The following is a 12,258-nucleotide window of genomic DNA, read 5'->3' as shown; positions in this document are numbered from 1 at the left end:
ATCGGATATGAAGAGAGTTAGAGCTAGAAGACTGCAGGGCTCTAGTACGGAAGTATTTTGGAAGAGATAGTTGGATGTAGAAGCGTTCCAGGCCCCAGAAAGCCTTTTGGATGATGCAGTGGGTCTTGAATTTGATCCTTGCATCAACAGGGAGCCAGTGGAGAGATTTTAGGACTGGAGACATGTGGTCCCTGGGCCTGAGGCCAAGGATCTGCCTTGCAGTCCTATTCTGGATTCGTTGAAGGGGGCGAAGGGAGGAACTAGGAAGATTGAGAAATAAGCTGTTGCAGTAGTCCAGTCTAGAGAGGACTAGAGTTCTGGAGACAATGAGTTTCTGGGTGAAGGTGAGGAAAGGGAGAATGCCTCTGAGGAGGTGCAGCGGATAGTGTGGCTTCTTGGCAAGGTCTGCGATGTGAGGAGAGAAGGAGAGAGAGGGGTCAAAGAAGACACCAAGGTTTTTTGCCTCACAAGACAGTGAGGGCAGGGTACCCAAAGAGGGGGTCCAGAGGGTAGGAGGGAAGGAGGGAGATGGGGTCCCAATGAGAAGGATCTCAGTCTTAATGGCATTAAGGCAGAGATCATTGGTGGCACACCATGCCTGAATAGCAGTCATACAGTCAGGGATGAGAGAGGAGGAAGTGGAGGGAATAGAGGGAAGCTTGAAGGAGAGCTATGTATCATCTGCATAACACTGAATGTAAGGAGAGAAGGAGGTGATCAGGTGGGCCAGACGGGCAAGGTTGATGCTGAAGAGCCACAGGGAGAGGATAGAGCCTTGAGGGACGCTGCAGGTGGAGAGTGTGATAGGGTAGAGTTGAACCTGGGAAGGTCAGTCGGAGAGGAAAGAGGTCAACCAGTCAAGGGTCATTCCCATGATGCCAAGGATGTCACAGAGCCAATTTGTCAGGGTGGCATGAATGACTGTGTCAAAGGCAGAGGAAAGATCCAGAAGGATAAGAACAGATGGAGAGTTGGGAATCAAGATTTGAAAGCACGTTTTCACAGGTGTTCATTAGAGCAGTTTCCGTGCCTCTGGCTGCTCTGAAGCCAGACTTGTGGTCATGGAGACAACCAACAGATGAGCCGTATTGGATCCGTTGGGAGATGACATTAGGGGAACCAGGTACAGAGGACCCACAGAAACAACCCAGAGGGATCTGGGGCCAAAGCAGGTGAGAAAAAGAACAGCAAGAAACTAGAAGAAGGGTTCAGGGACCGTTACCCAAGGATGAAAAACTTATTGGAGCACTAAAATTGACAAACATGTCTGGTAGGCTAGTGAACCAGACTTAATGCTACATTGGGGACCTGGATATATTTTGGACATTGTGTGTTGTGAGCAGAAGTCTGCATTCAGCAGGGGTGTTGCTAGGTCTGGAAAAGATCCAGGACTACGCTAATGTTGGGATTGTCAGGACTCAGGGCTAGCTAGCCTTTTGGTTGTAGCCCCTAAACTTCTATCGGGGGCTACAACCAAAAGACCCTGTGATGTAGCTCCCGCTCCCAGCAATGCCCTAGCAATGCCTCTGGCAGTCAGGTCTGGCAGGATAGTGAAGCAGACCTGATGTTACGTTTATAAGCTGAAGCATAGACAGAGAAAGAAGTTCCCCATTTTTGTCCAGGAAATGTGTTTTGTATACATTGGAACAAACATTTAAGAACATAAGCTTTAAGTTAAAGATTTGCTCTCAATATCAAGAATTAAGCTCTTCGGTCAATATCCAGAATTGAGAGGGGCCTCCTTCTGGATTCAGAAGACACCAGGCTTCCCTTACTTAGTCTAGAGTGTAAGGGATGGAAAAAAGGTTTTGACACATGACAGTGCACATTTTGCTTTACTGGACATCCGCACGGAGTCCTTAGTATTTTTGTTGACATAGAGCAACCCCATCATAGAAATAATGCAAAGTAGGTTTTCCTTTTTTTTTATTTTAAAAATAAAAGCCTTTGCCACCAAACATGCCAAAACTGTGTCAGACTCATACTTCTGCACCCTTACAGTTTGTAGAAGTATGAGGGCTCAGTAGGTGCGTCAGGCTTCCATCATCCTTGTACACTTTCGGGGTAGAATACAATTTGGCACAATTCTAAAGTCAATTTCGAAACAATGCCCATCATTCCTCCACCTGCCTAATGGCCTGCTCATATGCCAGATAGAGACACAGTATAGACTAAAAGAATTTTAAAATCCTGGAAACCAAGATGTATTAAGTATACATGAGACACTGTGGTACATGGATTCCCAATGATATGATATACAATGTGATAGTTTGTTTATGTAGCGCCTATACACAATGTGTTTCAAAGCACTTCAAGGCAGGGGAGGGAACAAGGGAAAATACAATGACATTCTTACATGCAATGAACAGTAAGGATGTGAAATTAACTATCGTACGCGGCCTGACGACATTTCAGATAGTGCAAGAGCTAAGACATAGATAAGGAAGGGAGGGGGAGAGTGGGAAGGAAATGGAAACAGACAGGTGACTACCGTACTAGGCCTGACGACATTTCTAGTAGAGCCGGAGAAAACAAGAGGTGAGGGAGAGAGGTGCAGCCGGAGAAAACAAAAGGTGAGGGAGAGAGGTGCAGAAAGGTAGGGAAGGAACAAAACAAGTGACTATCATACTATGCCTGACGACATTTCAGATAGTGCTGGAGGGAGGGTGGGGAGGAAAAAACCAGTAAGGGGAGGGCAGAGGGGGGAGGAGACAGACGAAGTTGCTATCATACTAGGTCCAGGGATAATTCTGATACAGTAAGTGCATAGAAGAAAGTAAGGGGAGAAGATAGGAAAAGGGAGAAGGGAAAGGAGGAGAGAACAGAGGGGAGAGTGAATACAATTGTATAAGTCAGTAGTAACACATAATGTTGCAAGCCAGCATACAAGATGAAGATTGGAACAGCATGATTCAAGCAATGATAAACAAGACACACCTGGGAAAGCTTTCCACTGTATTTGACATTGCTTCAAAACAAGGTCAGTTGTAGCTAAGGCATCAGACAAATGTCACCTGTGTGGTCAAATTGTCAGAATCAACTAACCCACCATTGCTGTACACACAGAGGTCGGAGTTCATGATGAAACAGAACACCCTTTAAACCAAAAACAAAATACAACAACACATGGGTGGACACAGCCTAGAGAGTAGGTTTGCTGGAATTAATGAACTATGAAAAACATAACAAATCCACATGATGGTAGCAGTAGCAGCAGGGATACAGGGCAGCTAGCTGATTTTGGCTCAGTGAAGTGTTTACCTCTATCCTCATTAGGGTCACCAATGTAACACCAAGAACAACCAAAGCACTCAGGGAGATTACTGTCCATCATTGGTGCAGGATCTGCTATTGTCCCCTTAGCAAATGTTCCTTGAGCATTATGACACAAACAATCTGAGCCTGCAAACTCTGTGCCAGAGGAGCAGGGAGGACAAAACCTCAACAGGAAGGTACAAGATACACCCTACCAACAGTAGAGCACATCCCACCCATCCAATAGTGTTAACCACGCTGGCACCATAGTGTGCCATCATCAGGCAGACTATCCAGGTTCCAAACCTAGGACAACATCAGAGACAATGTACAGGTCCAACACACACGCCCCACAACAAAGATCACATCAGGGTGGGTAACCAGGTTACCAGCAGGAAAAGAGTGCAGATTAAGGCCCAAAGGCATCTAGGCCTTAAAAGAAGGACCACCCTCTGATAAACCTGGAACTTGGTTTAGCCCAAGGTAACTTGAGTGATAGGTGCATCTGGCTGGTGGAGCAGACTGTCATGGTGAACAGGCGAGAAATGCAGTGGTTGCATGGCAAGGAAGTGATACCCTGTTCTGGGGCACACCCATGAGACTTCACGCAGACCTAACCTCTCAAGTTTCCTTCTTCTTGTGTAGGTTAACCAACTTGTACTTTGTTCCTTTGCATTCTGGGAGTCGAGGTCCTGAATTTTATATGGGTAATGCAAAGCTAGAACTTCCAGAATGCACAGAAAAAAGGAATGGGGAAACTGAAATGCCCTCCTCGCCTCTTTGCTGCGGCTTTCGTGCATAAACTCAGACCATCTCTGCACTCGTTCATCACCTTCACAAGCAGCCATCTTACGTCTCCCAGTCTCGGGACACTGGCAATCTTAGATTTCCTATAACTAACTTGATAACAGAGTTGCATGGGAGGAAGGGCCAATTCTGCTACCCTCCCTGAAATACTACCGGCCCGATTTCATTGCTCAAGTAGAATGTTTGCCGAGCTCTCACCCTTTCTTTTTTTTTTTTCAACAAGCTCTCACCCTTTTATCTGATCAGAATATTTTCATTAAACCTTCACTTTGCACGATCTGAATGACACAAGGCCTAGTAAGATCGTTTGTTTTGTCCTCCCTCTGTCTTCCCTCCATTGTCTTGTCGTGCCTAGAAACACTTATGTACAGGTCCGTTATAAATGGCTCATCAGATCATATAATATAATTGCTTCCCACTCTGAATTCTCAGCCATGCGAAATGCCAGGCTGATTTTGGCAAGACGTCTTGGCACATGTGCTGGTCAACTGCCCGCCTCATGAACCTGAGAGTTGTACCTCAGCATACCTAATGGGTGGCCGCTCGGGGCACACTTCTTCCACTCTGCTTCTCTGTGTGCTGTCCCCACGGAGTCTGAGGTGGCTCCAAAATGAACCAGTGAGCCATGCCACCTAAACCTGTGAGCCATTCCCACCTGAACCTGTGAACCATCGCCACGAAGCTATGACCATCTCCTTGAGAGCCTGTGAGCCATACCTGCCTGGAGCTGTGAGCCATCCCCAGCTGAGCCTGTGAGCCATCTGTTGCGGGGTGAAATGAAATGGCCTGATACTCAGGTAAAGGAAGTGAACTTCTTTAATAAGTTCCAGCGACAAGGTACATACATCAGCTAAGTCCAAGGGCAAGTAAGTAGGAAGGTACACAGGAGACATCCACCAGCCTCCTCTCTCACAGGCTGCTTGCCTCCAACTGATCTTCATGGGGCTTACAGGGGCACTCACACCACAATATTCCACAGGCATTACATTCCATTTGGCATTCTCTCAGGCAAGCATTCATGCAGGACCAAAGCAGGGAACACAAGACATAACACCATCCCTGCCTGGAGCAGCGAGCCATCCCCAGCTGAGCAAGTGAGTTGCCGCCTCCCATGTCGGTGAACCATGCAACCAAAACCCATGAGCTGCACCTACCTTAGCCTGTGATCGTTCCCCTATGCGGATTTAAAGTATTCTCTAACCAAGCAAGTCAGCTATCCTCACTTTGACCGGTGACCCGTCCAGACACGTGTCGCTACCCGATCCTCCTCTTGTACAACCTGTACATCCTTCTGCACCCTAATTGGATGTGTGCTTTCCCTGCCCTCGGCAAGTAAAGGAAAATTGGCTGAAGTAACTCATGTCAAAGTTACAACCCATGAAAAAACTTTTCCTGCAACGATTAAAGCCCTATAGGGGCCCTAAACAGCATAATGACATAACATTTCCAATTACAATAATGCCTTTTTGGCAATTATCTCCTAGAATCCCCTGCTGGAAGCCATCTCAGACCCTTACAATGCAACTATTTTTGTGTTATAGTTTTTTCTGTTGTTTTGGAGAAATATTGTCCAGAAATATTGTCCATACCCCATTCAGTGGCCTTTTCGGGTCTTAGCAATGTATGCATTAACACAAATGTGAACATCTTGACATCAAGCACATTACTATGGTAGCATAGGAGCGGACTGCATTACCAGACAAATGCTAGCAAGTGATAGGCATACGAAGGGCCATTTTCTGGTTGTGCCCCAGAAACCAATCAATGTTTGGGGACATACCACCTCTTGGCAATACGGCGGCACATCCCCTGCATACGATGACCGTTTTCTGATCATATGATTGTACATTTGAGCCTTGTGGCACTTTTGGGAACGTATGGCCTATCAAAGAGCATTTTCCAATGAGGTTTTGCGATTTTAAAACGCTTCTGTGAATTAGACCCTTAATGTTTCTTGCAGGCCATGCCATGGACCTTCAGCCATGTGTCTATAAAATGTATATACATATTACATTTTTTGACTTATGACATATGATCAGACATTGGAGGAAATATGATGGCACATACAGGGTATATGATGACGATTCTTGGGAAGATCATGACACTTTTGGGGCAATGAGCCATTCTTCAAATATCACAGTGGCCAACTCATGCACTCACTCACCTGCTCACTATTATTCACTCATATACTTGTTCGCTCATTGACTTACAGTAACTTTATCGCCCATTTCTCTCTCGGAGATATTGCTACTGGCATACGACTTCCAGCGTATGGTAGAGGGTGGCGAGTGCCAATGGTTAGAGTGAGGACACAGAGTGGCATATAGAACAGTAAAGTGCAAGGGGAATACTGCAGTTGAAGGTATTGCTATATTATGCCGCCCTCCTCCCTTTGATATAATTTGCAGAAAGCCTGTTCAGGCATCAGAATCAGCAGGCAGTGACAAGCCCACTGTCCAAAGAAGCCCGAGGCAGGCAGAGTGCTGTACACCCTGCAGACTGGAGATCTAGGATATCTAGTCAAAGGGAGCTGGAATTTCAACCACAAAAACCTCCAGAAACAGTGCATCACATTTTGGGGCCACTTTCTAAAAATCACTCATCATTTGGCTATTCCCACCTGGTACTATTTGCTCCGGGTATTAAATGCTTGGAATCCTTTCTAAATTAACACTTCCGAATTGATCCAAGATGGAAAGACCCACATATGAGTCCTCGGCTCCCTAGGGCGTCCCACGAGGTTGGGACTTGCTTCTCCCACTATGTATTATTTATAGAAAGGCCCCACCGGACATCAGGGCTGATTTTGGTGTCGGGCATTACTTACGAGAACAATGATATATTTTGCTGGATATCAGCCGTGGAACCGGTGAATTGCATGTTCTCATAGAAGCAAAGAAGAGTTGAAACTGGTTTAGACGCCACAACACATGCACATGCAACCGACAGAAATGCAGCTCTGGTAACATGGAATGCAACATACTCCCATGGAGAGCTGTAGCTACAGAATGCTCCATGTAGTCCACACTAGGCACACACTGTAGCACTCCAGATGTTTTGCACCACAACTAACATGATCCATCACCTTAACTAGGCAAGCTAGTGCTGATAAAGTGTTGTAGTCCAAAACATCTGGAAAGCGAAAGGTTGCAGATCGCTATCATACATCGTCAATCTCTGGGCAGTTACGGTGTAACCTTATATCTAATGCAACAACAACATAGCATCACCGTATATTGGCTTAAAACAACTACAAATAGAGAAAGTATAAGCACGTTTTGTGACAAGAACCGTGGTGAGAGCGCACAATTTTCAGACACGGCACTCATCGTCAATGAACCAACACTGATGATGGACACCTGGTGCCTGGTCCTATTGAATACAAGATTCTTATCTCGGCAAAAAAATCCACCTATGGAAAACACTAAATAAGTAAAATAATCACAAACTTGAATTTGTCATATTCTCTTCGCTCAGATCAGATATGAACAACCAATGGACACAGTGACATTAGAATGGAGGATGCCAAGCCTTCTTGACCATGAACTAAAGTTTCTATTTTTAGCTTTCACATAACAGATTTAGAAAAAAGAAATAAAGCATTAGACATGTAAATGCAAAACTGGAGAACAGTGATATTTCAATTACATTAAACATTGCCATTCACTAAAAAGCACAGAACTAGCTCAAAGAGCGCAGGGTTGGAGGCTGTTTGGGCTGGGAGGGGCCAGTAGTGGCTGGGAATGACCACAGGGACTAACATGGCAAGGTGCAAGGCCGGTGGGTGTATAGAAAGCCGACCACCACCAACAGGCTGTGTCCATTCTCACATCACATCTCTCTCCAATGTTCACTTCTCTTTATTTATTTAATTTGTTATCTATCTTCACTTTCCATGTTAATAAAGTTGGCTTATAGGCAATGCTTACAACGCCACATACTTACTGCAGGAGATAGATGGACTGCCACTGGTGGGAGTTGGGTGGGGGGGGTGTTACTTGTGAAAGAAATCAGAATTTACCACTATATGAAATGCAAGTGCAGAAAATTCAACTGGATAGCAGCCACCCCCTACCCCCACTCCCCCACTGCACATACCCCGTGGGCCATGGTTCCTGCCTGCCTCGAGCAATCGTACTGTTCTGTATGGGTAGCCAGTGTTCGAGGTCAAGTTCATCTGGTGATTATGTGCGCTCTACAGGGGTTAACAACCCGCTCAGCGTTCATGATTTTCCTTACAGCCAATGGTAGAGAGCGATGGATGAGAGATAAAACAAAGGCCAGTGAAGAATGTAGAGGCTGGGAGCAGATATGAAGGATTACAGCTCCTCATGTATTGCCCCTATCATTAACCTGCAAAAAGACACTTTGTAGATGGAGGTATGTATGCCAGCCGCTGTGTGTTGGCAGCATTGATAGAACAATTTCTGCAGAGCTGCTGCTTACATTCAGTCATGTGACCTACCTTCCCATAGGAGCCTTGTCCCAATACTTTCAGAAGCTCAAACTGGGAAGGATCCGCTTTGTCAAAGCCTGCTTTCACATGGTGGTTGATGTCAATCTCCTTTACGATGCCTTCTTCCTGTGGAACAAAAACAAGACATGTTATAATCCTACACCTTTAAAAAGGAAGTTTCTCTTCAGCTAAAAGGGAAGACCCATTTCTGCCACTGAGAGGGGTGTTTCTGCTTTAGATGTTCTAGTCGCTGAACACCCGCCCATTGTAACTTTGGCTATTTGGTGGTGCACACGCACGTCACATACTCGCCCACAAATTATGTTTGTTAGCCCACGCATATTTCCAGGCCTACGGTGCTGGTCACGCTCATTGCTGGGTTACTCTGGGGTGGCAGACATAGAGCCTGAGCTCCCAGTAATCATAGGAAGTGATCGAAGTGGGCGGGAGCGGTTGGGAGCAGTGCTCGTCTTTTTTTTTTTATAACGTTTTACTGTTCCTATACATTTTTTTTTTTTAAAAAGAAACCTTTCCAGAAAGGTTTCGTTTTAAAATAAAAGTGTAGGAAGAAGTTGAAACTTGTACTTCAGTGAACTGTACTGAACATTCCCTTATATGGCAGGTGTACTTGTTTGGGGGTCTGGATTGCGCATGGGATGGTGTGTGGTGATGGGGTTTGTGCAGAGCGGGGGCTGGCCAGCAGGGAACATAGTTCCACTACTTCTTTTGTATACTTCGACCAAAGACAGGGAAATCTGATGACACCAAACTCTCTTTACTGCTGCTGCCAGCAGGGAGGAGTTCAGTGGCACTGTGGACTCATTTCCACCCCATAGGAATAAAAAAGGGGCATGACATCATGAAAAATATGTCCCTTTTACCTCCCTAAGTTTGATAGCTTGGGCAGGGAGCTGGACTCGATCAGCGGAGCACATGAATACCTAACAGCCCTATTTGGTGGTATAGGATGGGCAGGGGCAATAATGCACCTTGTAACCCTCCTGAAATGTGTAACTGTAACATGTGAGCTTAAAGTATTCTTGAACACGCACCCGGATACCCTCGGGTCTGGCGCGCGCTACAAATAAACAAACAAACAAATGCTAATCTCTCTTCCTTCTCCAGCCATGCATTGGAGCACCTCGGCATACAGTAACATGTCAAGAAGTGGGAAATGAAAGGGGATCTGGGAATTTCTCTGCAAAATCTGACATATCATGGGAGCACAACGAATATGATGGATGTTTCACAATCAGTGTGCCTATGTGTTATACGTACGATTCGGTACAAGTGTATGGGATGTGGAATTTGGCAGTGAATCATTGTTTTATTTCTTCTCTGCTTTCAGTGTGATAGCCAGGGCAAGCTTCCACTGACTCCATTTGTCATGGGCAGATGTCCTGCAGTGATGTAACAGAATATTTATGGGCAACTCAAACATTCTCTTAAAATATGTTTTACTAAGACAACCATCATAAGCATTGCTCTGGGTGTGGCAAAGATATTTGGTTTCTTTCAGCTGCCATTCCACAGCCCCTCTGCATCAGTGCTTAATTTGCAAAAAAATATGGCCATGGCTCAAATATTTTCTAACACACCTGGGGCACATCAGGGAGGGCAACTCCCATCCCACTGTTGCCACCACCCACAGCTGTGTCCCACAGTGTCAGCATGTTCAAGGTTAAAGCTGCAACTCCCACTGCCTAATGTGGGTGATGGTTTCACTAACCGTAGCAGATGTGGAATTTCCAGATACCAATTGACATAAAATAACATAACATACTAGTTTAAGGCAAATGTTTGAGTGCTTCATTATACACAGCGTCGTTGTAAACCTTTTGCTTGGATTCTACAGGTGGCAAGGAGCACAGGTTGACCATCTATCAATAGAAAAAAATAAGCAACCTTGCTTTACCCCCTGTGGTAAATTGATGGACACATGCAGGAAAAATCATTCCTGAACTGATGAACTTGCCTTCCAAACCTTGGAGCAAAATCGTTTTCTATAGGTTGGCACAAATGACTGACACTTATCTTAGGCAGTGGCCTTTTCCCTGGCTTTGACCCTTTGTAGGTGATACTGGCTAGTGACTGTCCTCTTGTTGTCAACCCACACTACCATGAAAGTGTTACCAGTTATTACAGTAGCTGAGCTACACCAATGTTTGGCAGGATCACCGAAGTAGTGTGCGGCATAGTCAGCACAAACACCGAGCATTGTCACTTTCCCATCCATTGCTATCCATGGAAATAGATAACTAGCGCTGTCCTGCCCACCCAGGTCATCAAATTGATGAATAATAATGAGCCGGCCCAGGATGAAGTCTGTGCTCAGTTCACATTGTTGTTACTTGTTGTGTGCATCTACTGTGGGGTTTAATCAAAGGCCCCAAACAAACAGAACTGAAAGGCCCAGTGTAAAAATGAATTGGCAGCATTCAAAAACCTTTGCGCTAAACATGAGCCTATTTAGGCACACTATGTGGGCGTATTTCTGCAGTTGAAATCCAGAGAAATCTTAAGAAAAAACATGTAATTCAAGTGCAGATTGGAAAAGCACATCACATTGCTGCCTGAGAAATAAAGGCAGCATTTTCACTTAAACTGCCACCCATCAAAAGGTGGTTCATTGTAACAACTCAGACCCACTTTTAAACATAAAAACAAACAGCAGATAATTAAAAGTGTATTTTATTAATGACTGAAAGAAACAACCATGTATTTTCCGCTGTCATCTTTAAAAACCAATGCTGTAAAAAAAGAAGAAATCCATTGCTGCAAAAGCAAAGTGGACCCTGACCAGTAAAACACATAGTATGTCAGAAAATAAAGCCTGATGTTAGAAAATTCAATATTTGAGTTAATTTCAGCCGAGGACAATCGTTGTGTCTGTGGGTAGAATTCGCAAATCGTGTCCCCCACTGCAAGCCTGGCTCTTGCACTCCAGCTATTTACAACTGCAATAAAGTGTGGCGTGCCCTTAACGGTGTTGAAAAGAAACTTTCCCCAGACCTGTTGTCTCTGAAGTCTCCTTTTGGTGCAGGGCAAATGGCCTAGCCAGGGGATGACTGGAATGTGGGGAGGGGCTGCAATCAAGGGAAGCGGAACTCTGAATAAAATACAAGAATATAGTAGGTTTTCAGATTAAAATGGTAGTCCTCTGAAGATAACAAGACAGGATGCCAGATGCCATCAGGGCCTTGTGATATCACAGCTCATTATCTGCAGTGGGGCATCTCTGTATAGCCGATGCATCCCAATTATTTACGACCAGCAGTCTAACAACTTCAAACAACACAATGGTAAATGGCTGGTAAAAAGGAGAGAAGATTTGCAGACATATGAAGATTTACCATTAGTTTAAATGTACTATTTTAACTTATATTTTTCCCCAACAAACAAAAGTCATACTGCATTCATTCATGTGTCACTTTCAATGAAATTCATCTACCTGCGATTTAGGGAATCATAATGGAAATCTAAAATGTGTTTCTGGCACCACTGAAGATGTCCTGAATTTAAGAATTGGAGTGCTGGTGTAGGGTAAAATTAGATATTCAGATAGTAAATTGCATATTCATAACCATTATGCTTTTCATATAAACAGAGGAAAAATGCCACACGCCCATCCAACATGGTTCAGACTCAGCACTAATTGTATTGAATTCCCCCTGATTAGCTGAAGCAGAATATATATAAATATGTAATATATATATATATATCCACAAAAACAGAGGAAA

General features: G+C 44.6%; 1 protein-coding gene across 3 annotated transcripts in view; it reads right to left on the bottom strand.

Annotated features, from left to right (window-relative positions):
* Positions 1-12,258, bottom strand: part of RPS6KA2 (ribosomal protein S6 kinase A2) — a 1,317,456-nt gene that overhangs the window by 1,070,872 nt on the left and 234,326 nt on the right. For all 3 annotated transcript variants that reach the window (XM_069607706.1, XM_069607704.1, XM_069607705.1), the window contains exon 2: positions 8,528-8,644. Coding sequence is in view for 2 of the 3 variants with exons in the window: in XM_069607704.1 (XP_069463805.1) it covers positions 8,528-8,644 (117 nt within the window). In the remaining variant the exon portion in view is untranslated. The remainder of the gene's footprint in view (positions 1-8,527; positions 8,645-12,258) is intronic.

This window comes from Ambystoma mexicanum, chromosome 4q (genome assembly GCF_040938575.1).
Source record: "Ambystoma mexicanum isolate Mex_15411 chromosome 4q, UKY_AmexF1_1, whole genome shotgun sequence".
NCBI lineage: Eukaryota > Metazoa > Chordata > Amphibia > Caudata > Ambystomatidae > Ambystoma > Ambystoma mexicanum.
This window is presented reverse-complemented; position numbering and strand designations above follow the sequence as displayed.